The 14,493-nt window shown below is 39.5% G+C and overlaps 1 protein-coding gene across 3 annotated transcripts in view; it reads left to right on the top strand.

Annotated features, from left to right (window-relative positions):
• The window catches only part of Polq (polymerase (DNA directed), theta), a 115,763-nt gene extending 102,273 nt beyond the window's left edge, over window positions 1-13,490 (top strand). For all 3 annotated transcript variants that reach the window (XM_013515227.1, XM_005386484.2, XM_013515228.1), the window contains 3 exons: window positions 9,790-9,943; window positions 11,975-12,090; window positions 12,512-13,490. In XM_013515227.1, coding sequence (XP_013370681.1) covers window positions 9,790-9,943; window positions 11,975-12,090; window positions 12,512-12,625 — 384 coding nt within the window. In that variant the 3' untranslated portion in view covers window positions 12,626-13,490. The remainder of the gene's footprint in view (window positions 1-9,789; window positions 9,944-11,974; window positions 12,091-12,511) is intronic.
• Window positions 13,491-14,493: the final 1,003 nt, after the last annotated feature.

The raw sequence follows: 14,493 nt of genomic DNA, 5'->3' as shown, positions 1-14,493 counted from the left end.
AATTTTATGACTGCATTTCTATTTAAGTTAGCTTTTCACTACTATAACAAGTACTTGAGAAAATCAACTTTATAAAGATAAAAAGTTTATGACTCACAGGCTTGGAAGTTTCAATCCTGATTGGTTGATCCCTGCTTTTTGGGCCTGAGGCCACCCAGCATATCATGGTGGGCTGCATGTAGTGAAGTGAAACTGCTCATCTTGTGGCCAGGTTGCCAAAGAGAGGAGGGACTGTGACCTCACAGTCCCCTTGGAGGCCATGCCTCCCATGACTGAAAGATGCCCCATGAGGGTCCCCGACCTCCCCAGAGTGCCAAGCTGGGGACCAAGCCAGGGACAGAGCCTTTGATGCATATTCTCTGAGGGACATTCAAGGTCCAGATGTAGAACTTGGCAGATTTCATACCTTTTTTTTTTTTTTTGTCTTTTTGAGGCAGGGTCTCACTATGCAGTTCAGGCTGGCCGCAATCTTGCAAGGATCCTCCTGCCTCAGCCTCCTGAGTGCTGGGATCACAGGCATGTACCACCACACCCAGCAGATTTTATACCTTTTATTACTTTTGCTTGACTTACTGGCTAGGGCAGTATTAAATAGAAGTGGGACAATGGTATAAAGAAGCACCTTTACCACCTTTCAGATCTCAGAGTGAAATTTTAAACATTTTAGCAGTATATTTTTAATAGTACCTGTATCCGATGAAGGAAGTGCTTAGCATGTTAGATAGTACATAAAAGAGTGAGTGTGGTTGTCTTCCAGTAAAATTTTATTTACAGAAATAGGTGGGCTAGATTTGGCCTATAGTCTATAGTTTGCTGAGTGCTTTTGTAATTACTGCTTCATTAATGATGGTATTCCTGTCTGTAATCTTTTTGTGTACTTGATTTCAACACAATTTTTTCTTTATGCCTGTTTTCCAGCATATTTTCTATTATGCGCCCAAGTGTATGTTTTAAAAATCAGTGTGCCTATATGTGGTGTGTGTTTAACTGAATCTTCTTCAGTGTGTAAGGACCTCTTGAATTTATGGCTTGACACATTTTGATTTTAGAAAATTCTTAGACATTACTTCTTCCATTATTGCTTCATCATATTCTTTCCTCATTTTCTAGAATTCCTGTTATAAATTTTAAAGCTACTTTTTAATCCTTCATGTTTCATAACCTTTGTTCTATATTTTTTATGTTTATATTTTATCATGCTTTCTTCTGTTTTCCCATTTATTTTCCACTGACTGATTGGCCCATAAATTTGCTTTTTAAACTACATATGGAAGATTTAAATTCTCTTATTTTTACTTTTTAGTTCTAGATTTTCTATTTTGTTCTTATTTTAGGTACTGTGTTTGATATGAGTCAGTAGTCTGATAAATCTCAAATTTCTGTAGCCTGTGGTTTTTGCCTTTTGTTTTTTTTAGTTTTCTTTAAAAACAGTTATGTTGTCTCAATTCCTCCTGGTCCTGGCTTTACTGCTGAGTGTGAGCATTGCGTATGAAAGACTGAGGGAGTTCTCTGAGCTTGTATGATGATGTGACTTTTATTCAGAAAGAATTTACCTTTCTTCATGCAAACTAAAGTGACCAACAATATAGGATTACTCTGATCTGACTTCTGGGACAGAAATGATGATTTGAAGTAAGGGCAGGTGGGCCAAGCTATTTCTAGTTTCTCTTCTTTCCATAGAGCGGGGATGGTGAACCTTTTAGAGACTGAGCACCCACGCTGCAATCCAAAACTGAAAGCCACTTATTCACTCAAAGTGCTAACACTGCAACTAAACCTGAACACTGAGGTTTTCGTTTAGAAAAAACAACTGTTATCTGCTGCTTGGCTGCTGGGCTGCGTGGCCTGGCTTGCATGCAAACAGAGCTCTGGTAGGCTTGTCGCCATCCCTGGAGTGTTGGTTTTGCTTTGAAACTGATAGTTTGTCAGGCCTTCTTTTACCTGTCGGGCGCTGACCCAAATGTTCCCTGTGGCCCACAGGACTACCCGGCGGTTGCTTAGCTTTCTAGGCTGTCAGCCCCTTTTCTTGAGTTGGTTGATTACCCTGGGAGAAATCACTTCCCTGGTTTCACTCTAGATTTCTAGTCCCAAGAATTCTTCACTGGCTTTTCAGCTGCCTAAATCATTCAAGGAGGCTTTTTTGGGCGGGCAGGGGATTGGTTTTTTCATTTAAGGTATTGCTAGTGGGAGTTGGTCCTAGTGGCTTAATTTTCCATTATCAGAACGCTTTGTTTTTTATTTAGATAAAATGTCCTGATAATGGAAGAACTGAGTTGTTTGTGTTTGTCCGTTTGTTTTGGTACATGTTTGCAGTAGTTGCAGTTCAATCATCTTAGGGGTTGGGTATATATGTGCATAAGACAACTTGTTTCTTTTCTTTAATCCTTTTCCCAGTCCTCTCACCTCCCTTCTTCCTCTAAATCCCCTTTCCCCGTTTTCATTCTTATTGATATTATTAATCTTAGCTCATGTTTATGACATATAATATTTGATTTCACTGAGGTGGTTAGGTTCCTGTACCTGGCATATCCTTAATCTCCTTATTTCACCTTTCCTCTCCCTTCTTCCCCTGGGTGCCTTCCCACTTGTGAGAGATCCTATGCTTTGTCACCTTCTATTCACCATTTATTGTGCTCTTTTTTGTACTTTGCTGACTCAAATGAGAGATAACATATGGCATTTCAGCTTGTGTGTCTGATTTGTTTCACTCAACATTATATTTTCCAGGTGAATCCATTTTTTTGATTGGCTCAACTTTGTCGTATAAGCCAAATAGTATTTCATTATATAGAGATACCACATTTTCTTAACCCAGTTGTCTGTTGATGGATATACAGATTGCTTCCAGGATTTAGCTGTTATGAATTCTGCTGCTGTAAACATTAGTATGCCTGCATTCCTGTACTATGCTGTCTTAAGCACTTTGGGGAGGATACCTAGGAGGGAGATAGCTGGGTCTTAAGGAAGTTCTATTTCAGTTGTGTGGGAAACCTCCATACTGATTTCCATATGATTGTCCTAGTTTATATTTCCATCAATAATGTAGGAGGGTTGCTTTTCCACTGCAGCCTTGCCAGGAATTTTTTTCTTGGATATTGCCTTTGTTTTTTTTTTTTTTTTTTTTCTGGCTGAAGAAGGAACCCTAGTGTTGTTTTAACTTGCAGTTTTCAATGGCCAGGATGTTAAACATTTCTTTTCATGTATTCGTTGGCCATTTAACTTCTTTTGTGAAGTGTCTGTTGATATCATATGCCCATTTCTTGATTGGTTCTTTTATTTTGGGTGGCCTAATTTTTTTTGAATTCTTTATATATTCTAGATATTAGTGCTCTGAAAAGTAGCTGGCAAAATTTTTTCCTATTCCATAGGTTTTCTCTTTATTCTACTTACTGATTCCTTCTCTGCTTTTTCATTTGGTGCAGTCCCATTTATTGATTCTTGCTGTTATTTCTTGTGCAATTGTTCTGTTTAAAAACGCTTTTCCTATGCTTATGTCCCCAAGTATTTTACCTATTTTATTTCCCAGTAGGTTCAACATTTCTGTTTTAATGTTTAGCTCTTTGATCCTTTTTTATTTGAATTTAGTACTCATGAGAGATACAGGTCTAGTTTCAGTCGTCTGCAAACAGCCACTTTTCCCAGCACCATTTGTTGAATACGCTATCTTTCCTCCAATGTGTACTTTTGGCCCCTTCGTTAAAGATCAAATAGCTCATTGTGTCTGGGGATGTTTCTGTATCCTCTGTTCTGTTCCATTGATCCACATGTTTGTTTTTGTTTCAGTGCCATGCAGTTTTTAACATTTGTTGCTTTGTAGTGTAGTTTAAAGTCAGTTATTGTGATGCTTCCTGCTTTGCTCTTGTTGCTCAAGGATGCTTTTGCTATTCTGGGTCTCTTCTGTTTCCACATAAATTTCAAGAGTGTTTTATCTCTATCTATATAGTATGCTGTTGGTATTTTCTTTGGGATTGCATTAAATCCATATAACAATTTTGGGAATATGACCATTTTGACAATGTTAGTTCTGCCTACCCCAGAGTAGAAGAAAACTTTCCATATTTCAATGTCTTTTTCAATCCTCAATTTGAAGAGGTCTTTTACTTCATTGGTTAGGTTAATTCATAAGTATTTCATTTTTCTTGATACTATCATGAATGGTATTGTTTTCATAATTTCCTTCTCATTGCATTTATTATTGTTGTACACAAATGTTAATGATTTTTGTATGTTGATTTCATATCCTGCTACATTGCTGAAGTTGCTTCAGCAACTTTATTAATTTTAAGAGTTTCTTGGTAGAGTTCTCCTTGGGTCTTCTATGTAATGTATCATGTCATCTGCAAATAATTTGAGTTTTTCCTTTCCTATACTTATCCCTTTTGTTTCTTTCTCTTGCCTGATTACTCTGCCTAATGTTTCAAGTACTACGTTGAATAGATTGAATAGAAGTGGTGATAGTGGGCATCCTTGCCTTTTTCCTGATTTTAAGGGAATTGCTTTTAGTTTTTCGCAATTTACTGCAATGTTGGATGTTGGCTTGTCATAAATAGCTTGTATCAAATTCATGTATAGTTTTTATATACCTGTTTTTTTTGTTTATTATGAAGGCATATTAGATTTTGTCAAAAGCTTTTTCTGCATCTATTGATATGATCATGTGTTTTTGACCTTGTTTCGGTTTTTGTGATATATGACATTTATTGATTTATGTCTGTTGTACCATCCTTGCATCTCTGGGATGAATCCTACTTTGTCATGATGATGATCTTTTTGATGGTGCGCTGCATTCTATTTGCTGACATCTTGTTGAGGATATCTGCATCTGTGTTCATTAGGGAAATTGGCCTATAGTTTTTTTAGTTGGGCCTTTATCTGATTTATGGATCAGAGTGAGGCTGGCTTACATAAATGAATTTGGGAGCACTCTATCCCTTTCAGTTTCTTTGAAGAGCTTGAGTGTAGGTGATGTAACCTCCTTAAAGGTTTTGTAGAATTCAATGGTGTATATATCAGGTCTGGGCCTTTTTTAAACTGGTAGATGCTTTATTACTGTCTCTATATCACTGCTTATTATTGAATTGTTCAGCATTTTGGGGAATTAACTTCTTTTTTTTTTTTTGTACCAGGAATTGAACTCAGGACCTTGTGCTTGCCAGGCAGGTCTGTACTGCTGAGCTATATCCCCACCCAGGGGATTAGCTTCTTCTTAGGTTAGCTTTGATAATTTGTATGAATCTAAGAATCTATCCATTTCTTCAAAATTTACCAATTTGTTGGAATACAGTTTTTCAAAGTAGTTACTATTTTTCTGGATGTTGACAGTATCTTTTGATATTACCTTTTCTTTTCTAATTGTATTTATGTGAGTCTTTTCTCTCTCTTGGTAAGTCTGGTGAAGGATTTATCTATTTTATTATTTCAAAGAACCAGTTCTTCAATTCAGTGGGTTTCTAAAACACCTTTTTTAGTTTCAATTTCATTGATTTCTGCTCTCATGTTTATGATTTCCCTCCTGACTATATTGATGTAAGTCTTTTCTCTTGGTAAGTTTAGCAAAAGGCTTATCTATTTTGTTTATTCTTTCAAAGAACCAGCTTTTTGTTTGTTGAACTTTTTAAAATCTCAGTTTTATTGATTTCCACTGAAATCTTTATACTTTCCCACCTTAACTTTGGTTTTGGCCTGGATTGTTTGTTCTCAAGTATTTTAAGATTCCTTATAAAGTTCTTTATTTGAGCTCTCTCTGTTTTTCTAATATGAGCATTGATTGCAGTGGACTTCCCTCTTAGGACTGCTTTCGTAGTGTCCTGGAGGTTTCATTGCATTGTATAGATATTTTCATTAACTTCCAGGAATTTAAAAATTTCTTCCTTGATTTCTTCTGTGACCCATTGGAGTGTGTTATTTTTAGGTGCTTCTACCTGTCCCATGATTTCTTCTCTGTTGATTTCTGTATTCATTGCACATAGGGTGATTTTGATTCTTTTTATTTATTTAATCAGGCTTTGTGAACGAGTATGTGATCTATTTTGGGAAAAGTACTGTGTGCTGTAGAGCAGAATGTGTACTGTGTTGTAGTGGGGTAGAATACCTTGTAGAAGTCTATTAAGTCCATATATTCTGGGGTGTGGTTCAGCTCTGATACATTTTTATTGATTTTTTTGTTTGGTTTATCTGTCTCTTTGTGAGAATGGGTGTTAAGATCCCCTGATATGATTGTGGTAGTATTTATTTGATCTTTTATGAAGATAGGTGCTCCAGTATTTGGTGTATAAATATTTATAAACATTATCTCTTCTTGTTGGATTATTCCCTTAATTACTATTGTGATTTCTTTGTCTCTTCTAATCAGTTTTAACTTGAAGTTTACATTGTCTGAGATTAAAATTGCTACCCCTGTATCTTTTGGGGGTTCTTGCACATGAAATATTGTTTCACATCCTTTAATTTTTAGTTTATAGATATCTTTGGATTCGTTGAGTTTCCTGAATTCAGCATCCTGTTGGGTTTTTTTTTTTAATCCAATTTGCCAACCTGTATCTTTTAATATTGGAGAGTTGAGGCCATTAATGTTGAGAGGTATTACTGAGAGTATTTGCTATCATAGCATTCTTTCTGTGTTGGTGACTCTCCTTTTCTTTTCTTGTCATTTTTTCTTATTTACCCATTGACTTTGCTTGATGTTTTCATTTCATCTTGGTTTTAAATTTTGTTGGTTTCATGATTTCTAGGATGTTTGTGAATATCTTCTGGAGTGCTGGTTTCATAGTCATTACTCCTTAAGCTGGTCTTTTTCTTGAAATGTCTTTATTTTTCATCTATTTTGAGAGAGAGCTTTGCTGGGTAAGTTAATCTAGGCTTAGGGTGGTTGCTATTAGGGTTTGAAATACTTCACTCCAAACTCTTCTGGCCTTTTGGATTTGCATTGAGAAGTCTGCAGCAATTGATTGGTTTACCATTATGTGTGATTTTGTTTGTTTTTATCTACTTCTTTTAAAATTCTTTTTTGTTGGCTATCTGGCAATTTAATAAGGATGTGCCTTGTTGAATTTCTTTTTCTTCATAGTTATTTGGTGTTCTGTAAGCCTCACTTATATTTTAAACTTTTTTCTCATATTTGGGAAATGTTCTACTATGATTTCTGTAAACATATTAATAATTCCATCTGTGTTATCCTTTAGCATTTCTCTAACTTCAGTAAGCCTCACAGTAGATTCATCTTCTTGATGTCATCTAATATCTCTGGGATAATCTTTTCTTTTGTGTGTGTGCCTTCTTTGAGTACTTTTCATAATTTACCAATGTCTTCAATTTTAGATACTCTGTCTTCACATAGGTAATTTCTGCAATTTGTGAGTTCTATACAGGCTTTTATTTCAGATATTTCTTCCTGAAATCTTTTGAAGGTCCTGTATCCTTCTTGAATGCATTAGGCATGTTTTGAACAGTTTTCATCAGCTCATCAAATTTTTTGCTTATTTTGCCCAAACCCACTTTGGGCATATTGAGTGATAATGCCGTGAGTTTTTGGTTTGTTTCCTCTTTGAACTCGTCTGGTTTCTTCATTCCTCCTATAAACTTTTTGTAGAGTTCTGCTGCCTTGCGTTTGCTTTCCTCTCCATTTGTGCCCCTTGCTGTGTCTTAGCAGAGTTGAGAGACCTTGGGAGTTTTCTGTTGCCTTGCTTCCCCATGACCCTGTGTGTATGTATATCTGTTTTATGTTGCCTATGATCCTCAGGAACTCCAGATATTGGCGCAGAGAGAAAGCTAGTTGTTATCCACTGCTGGATTACCTTGTAAGTTCAGTGGTGTCAATGGCATCAAATGCCAACTGGGTATTGCCAAACCCGAAGGCCCAGTCCTGGATATCCTCTAGTCAGAGCTAAAATCAGACTATGATTTTCTGCAGACAGACCACCCATATAGTAGCCTATAATAGTGCAGACCACTAGTTTCTGCTGAATGTGGGCAGCAGTGCCAGAGAGCAAAGATACCAGAGACTAACTCCTCTAGCGTTCAGGACCACTCCCTCTGATGTTTCACCCTCAAAGCCTGGCCTCCTTCAACGGAACACAGCCCTTGTGAACCTCCGGGTCTTCTCAGGTCTCCCAAGGAATCTCAGCAGATCTCTGTTTACCTCCCCGCCTCTGCAAGCCTCTCTCCCAGGGTTTCTCTCACCTGGGCTCTGGTAGGGCAATGCTTCCGGCCTGAAGTGACGCTCTCCTCCTTGGTGTTGTTCCCCTCTTCAGTCAGCTGGGTCTGTTGGTTGACACCTCTGTTGCTCTGCGCTATAGAGATCCCAGGAGCTGCCCCCAGCACGTGCTCCTCCAGTCAGTTCTGGGGTCCTCCCTGGGCGGGGTGCATGGGCCCCAGTATGTGGCTAGGGCTGGGCAGAACTGAGCTTTGTATGACTCAAGGCTGCCAGGTTTTCTTAATGTGGAAGAAAATCTCAAAAGTATGACGTCATGATTGTGCAGTATTTGATGTTTTTGTGCTTGTTCATGGTATATCTGTAGGTTTACTGCACAGAGGCACAGTTTCCTGGAGAAGTGAGTATGACTCTAAAATTCAGTCTCTCTAATGAGTGACAACTGAGTGAGTTTACACTGACTTCACCAGCATGTGACAAAGCAACAGTTTAACTTTGAAATTAAAAGGTATATCTCTTAACAGATACTTAATATCCTAGAACAGTGGTAGTGAACCTTTAGCACACGTCATTTGTTTTTGAGATAAAAGATGTTAATGTGAGGGTCTTGGGTATAGTTCAGTGGTAGAGAACTTACCTTTATGCACAAGTCCCTGAGTTCAATCCCCAGTACCAAAAAACAATGTTAATGTGTGAGTTACTTTTTTTAAATTAAAACCTCAGTATTCAGGTTTAACTGCAGTGTTGGCAATTGTGATAAATAAGTGGGTTTGGGGTTGCAGTTTGAGCACTCGTCTCTAAAAGGTTCGCCATCACTGTTCTGGAAGTTGGGTGTAGCTCAGGTGACAGGGAACTTGAGGATGCCTCTCAAGCTATTTGGCTGCTTCTCTGGAATAAACCTTTTCTATTTTCTGAAACCTTTTGAGGCACCAGTAGTAATAGTCATGAACTGGTGACACCAGGAATTAAGCCAGGCTCCCTTCTCTACTGCCGTAGGATGTTAAGTTTTAGCAGTCATAGTCGTCTGCTAAGAAGCTCCTGCAGAAATTACTTCAGGGAAGTTCTAACTTCACAAACAGGCTTCTAGGATGTGATTTTTCTCCAGAAACTAATGATCAGCCTTAGCAGCCCATGAAAAACTCTTCATTCATAGCAGAGGGCTCTTAATTTCCTGGGCCCAAAGTCTACACAAGACCAAGAGGCCGTTGGTATAGGGTACCTGTTTCTATCCCACATCATGAAGAATGATAATCTACTTCTATTTAGGATTAAGAGTATTTTGAGGAATAAATCCTTTTAAATTTAGAACAGCTAGAATACTGATGGTGTATGTTTATAAAGTAAAATAATTTTGAGGTAGTATATACCTTCTAAATACGATGTAGTTTTGGGGTCCTGAGAGTTGATGAATTTTAAAGAAGCAATGTCATGTTTGGTCTGTCCTCTAGTGGGTGGCTCAGAATCTAGAGCAATGGGCCATTACACCTGGTGCTGGGATGCAGCCTGATAGTTGATGGGGTCATCTGTCCGTCCAGATTTCCATTTTGTCTGCAAATACTAACATTCATCTGTGGACACTGAGGGAAAATCTGAAACCGTGCTGGTGTAACTGATGGAGCACTTGGTATTGTCTTTCCTAGGCTGAACGTCAGGCCATTAACACAACAGTCCAAGGATCCGCAGCTGATATAGTCAAGGTGGCCACAGTTAACATTCAGAAGCAGTTGGAGACCTTCCACTCAGCCTTCAAATCTCACGGCCATCGGGAGAGCGTGCTCCAAAGAGAAGGCACAGGTTTGTTCACCAGTGAGGCCCTTGTTCTAACACGGTGAAAATAACTGTGTCCAAAAACAGGAAGTAGTTTATATGTTATTTCTCAGAAGTTCTCAGATGTTTTCATTAAGTTTTTATAATTTTAGAAGTTATTAGGGGTCTGCCAAAAGAATTACTGTTTATATGGATTGTGTCTACTGTATTTACCATATTATAAATGAAATAGGGAATTTAAAAACTCATTAAAATTTAAACACATTAATAAACCCACCACATTTTAACATGAATAACATGTTTTTATGAAAATACATCTTTACAGAGCAAAAGAAAATTAGTAATGGGTGACTTTATTTTTACATTTCTGCAAGTCTCTAATTCCTGGCCTTAGAAAAGAAGCTAGAGTCTCTACTCTGCATATGCATCAGTGTGTTGCAGGATCACATGTCCTATGATCTCTGGAAAGTTCTTATTTTCAAAATATTTTCTCTAAATTCTCTTATTGCTTAAATTATTTCTTGTCCTGACAAGTACATAGAACTTTTCCTTTTGTCACCTATCTGTATTTCTGCTTTTAGTACATTTCACAGTTCCTGGGATTGTCAAACTGTGACTGCAGCCGTGCTTTAAATTTTCCTTGTAGAAACTTAAGGAGGCTTGAGGCATTCAAGGGAAGAGTAAGATGCTGGAGATGGCCAGAAAGATACAGCTCAGCAGTCAAGGCTGGGATTTGCTTCTTAAGAGACAACTGTAAAGATTACAGAGAATAACGTAGCCAGTTATGTAGATGTAATTGTGGGAGAGTTAAGGCAAAGTTATCAACCCATGTTTAAATTTAAAATCTTCTAAAAAGGGAAGAAAGATACAATGAGGTAGAAGCATACAGGCAGAAGCATAAAAATATATTTTCATAAAAACATGTTATTCATGTTAAAATATGCTGGGTTTATTAATGTTTTTAAATGTTAATGAGTTTTTAAAGTCCCTGTTTAAGAAGTGAGGCTGAGCATACAGGGAATAAACAAGAGGATCATGGCCTTCTGGGTCAGAAGCCGGATAACTCGGGGAAATTGGGAGCAAAAATGACGGTGCTCAGAAGGGAGAAAAGCTAGAGCATGCAGACAGGCAGTGGTGTGTTGATATGCGAGGCCTAAGGCCGCAGATTAGAGCTTAGCAAAGCTGACCAGCGGATGAACAGCCTTGCCAGAGGGCGAGCAAACTTGGGCTGCAGTCAGTGACAATGCAAGGACTCTGGAGGAAAGCAGGAGATATTGAAGGAGGTAGTCCTTGGGCTGGGTATGATGCATAAGTCAGAAATCTGGATGGTAGAAAGGAAGGACTGCTACAAGCTATGGGAAAAGCAGGAACGCTGCAGGTATTTCTTTGGACCTTATCTTGTGACCAGACAGTCATGGTCTGATCCACTAGGCCCATCTACTTAGGTACAGCAGTTTTTCACCATTTTTAGAATCATGGGTACTTTTGAGAATCCACGGAAAGTATGGATCAGACCACAGGAAAACGTATACACACAGACACTTCAGTTCACAGACGCTCTGAGGTCCACATGTGGATGCTTGGGTTAGAATTACTTGGCTGGAGAATATGATCCCACTGGGGAAGCACCAGTGCTGCCATAGTGAGGCTTCCGAGAGCCGAGAGCGCCCCTGACAAATCGCAGTCGAACAGCACCAGCTTACCTTCCTGCAGCAGGGTCAGCCCCGTGCCGCACTGTGATTCACACTGTGGTAGCGGAATCCATGGAAAGATGAAATGTTGGTTGTTTATGAGAAATAAGACTAGAGTTTAGAGCAGAGCTCTTTGTACCCTATTTTGTGACTTCTGTGTTAGACTCCTTTCTGGAGGGAAATTGTGGATCTGATAGGAAGGTTAGGTAGCAGCCAACTGTTAGTTATTTCCAATAGAGTTCTAAGCCTTACATGTTTAATCTCCTAATTAAAGTTTCCTGAAGTTTGTCATTTCTCTAAAAATACAAAAGCAGTTCTCCCATGTCACTGACACGCTGCTCACTTTTGCTACTGTTTTATGGGGTAGGATTAGTACCCAAGAGAAAGCTGCCAGGGATGTTCTGCCCAATCAGAGGAGGCTTCTTCGTCCTTCAGCTCCACGATGAACTTCTTTATGAAGTAGCAGAAGAGGACATTGTTCAGGTATTTTTGCAGCGCATGTCTATTCTGTAAAAAGCTAAAACACCCTGGGTCAGGCTGCAGTCCGTGCAGGAGGATTCTGGAACCCTACCTTTGCCACAGGGTGGCTGTATAAATGGCGAGTCCTTACTGGTAAAGGAGTTAAGAGTGCTTGCATGGTTTTGTACTTCAAGCACAGAAGTTCCTGGAGCGGGGTTTATTTTTGTCCTGTGGAAACTAGGTGAGACTGTAGGGTCCTGTGCCCAGGGTTTCCAAGCTTGGGACATTCTAGCTAAAGCTGTCGGGAGCTCCTGCTCATCAGAGATTGGGCTTTAAGCACCATCGGATGAAGAACTGCAGTCTGCTTTATCGCCTTCTCAGTGGGTGGGTTGGCCAGCATCCTTTGGTTTGGTAGAGGTTAACTTCAGCGTTTTTTGTCTTTTAGGTAGCTCAGATTGTCAAGAATGAAATGGAGAGTGCCATAAAACTTTCTGTGAAACTGAAAGTGAAAGTGAAGATAGGTGCCAGCTGGGGAGAGCTGAAGGACTTTGATGTATAATCTGCACCTGACGTGGTCTCCTGAGAAGCTTGGTGCAGATAGAGCCAGCAGGAAAAGAGAGACTGCCCTTTCACCTGCTGGCGAGGACAAAGTGTGAGGTCATGGTGGCTGCAGGATGGAAATCTATAGTGAGAGTTTCAGAATGTGTATCAAGGTCTGCTCCCTGTGGTGTCAAAAAAGATTTTAAGGGAAGAGCTGGAGGTGAAGTACCAAGTATAATGCTTATATTCACCACAGAGAGTACCTGTGAGTTGGTATCAATGAATTTCATAATTTATTGTGCCTCTAAATGGGTGCAGAACATATGCTTGAAATATGCACTTAGCACTTGGAGTCCTTATCTGTCTCAGTTGGACATGAAAATGGAGCCGCTGCCTCAGGGGTATTTGCTGTCTTGTCCCGGGTGCAGCACTCATGACAGAGAGCCAACAGGAGCCGCAGGCCGAGAAGGGTTTGGTTTCATTTTTACCTCCAGGGTTAAGCATGGTGTGCGATCTTTTCCCTTCCATCTTAAAACTTCTGAAGTAACATTGGCTGCAATAAGGTAATAGCACTTAATACGGAGGGAAGTCCTTTTCCATGGGGTGTTTCTTACTCCTTTTTCTTCCTCAGGTCAGACAATGAAAATATTTGGAATATTTATGTATTAAAAATGAGCTGTACCTCTGTAAGAGGTGTCCGGCTGCGTCAGCTGAGGTATTTATTGCAGATGAACATAGTACACCCCTTTGTCAGTGCCCCCGTGCCTTTGTGTGTGTGACTGGGAGTAATATCCCTGCTGAAAAGATTGAACATCGTAATCCCAGTCAGAGGTGTAGAGCTGACCTTTTTGCTGTTTAAATAAATTAATTCATGAGAAACTTTATATGAGTGGTTCAATTTGTTAAAAATGTGTATTTGGTATTTTTAAAAAGTTATATTTTGTATCAGGAAAGTGTGTCCCTTATTTACTTTTATTATAACCTGTTCAAAATGTCTGAGCACATAGGAAGTGTTCATTTTATTTTAATCGCCTATCAGAGGAACTCTTATGTTTGCTAATCAACATAAATAAAAAAGCCTTGCTTCCGAAAGTGCAGCACATGCCCAGGCACTGAGGATGAGAGTACAAGGACTCCGACGTGGTTAGTGGAGCGGCAAAAGATGGCAGAGGTCCGAGGGGAGGTACAGCCGTATTCTAAAAGTTTTTCCCACAGCCACTTACACCTCTCAAAGAGAACAGCTGCAGTACTCCTCACGTGTCCGGGTGAGCTGAAGACTCAGTGCAAGAGAAGGGTTGCTCTTTCCCTGGGAGTATTCTTCAGGTACAAAGGCACACAGGGACTCCTGCCTCAGCTCATGTAGTCCTGGCCCTGCCTCCCGCACGTGTAGTACTGGACGTTGTTCTCATCCTCTTTGACCTGTCAACTGTACTTAAAACAGGAGATACCCCTTTCATGCTTCATATATGCACAGATCCTAGTTAGTGTGGTTTAAATAACATGAATCTCCTGTTACTGAAATTCAGATCTCAGTTATCAGAGCCTGTTAGCTGAGTAATTCCATAAAGTTTGAACTTCACTGGTAGCTCTTCAGCCCACAAGTCACTGTGTGAGTAACAGATGTGCTTTGTGTCAGGCAGACTATCCTTCTGTCCCCAACGTCTGAAAACTGTGCGGTGTCATATTCCATAGCGAAAGGGACTTTGCTAATGGGATGAAGTTAGGATCCTGAGCCGGGGACACTGTCCTGGGTTATGAGGGTGTCTCCGGTGTGTAATTATAAGGGTCCTCCCAAGAAGGTAGCAGAAGGTCAGAGTCAGAGAGGGAGATGTGATGACCAAAGGAGTTGGGGAGAGATTTATGTGCTATCCTGCTGGCTTTACAGAT

The sequence above is a fragment of the Chinchilla lanigera genome, unplaced genomic scaffold (assembly GCF_000276665.1).
Source record: "Chinchilla lanigera isolate Chin_1 unplaced genomic scaffold, ChiLan1.0 scaffold00026, whole genome shotgun sequence".
Classification (NCBI taxonomy): Eukaryota; Metazoa; Chordata; class Mammalia; order Rodentia; family Chinchillidae; genus Chinchilla; species Chinchilla lanigera.
The sequence above is the reverse complement of the archived record's forward strand: the minus strand, read 5'-3'. Positions and strand labels throughout refer to the sequence as shown.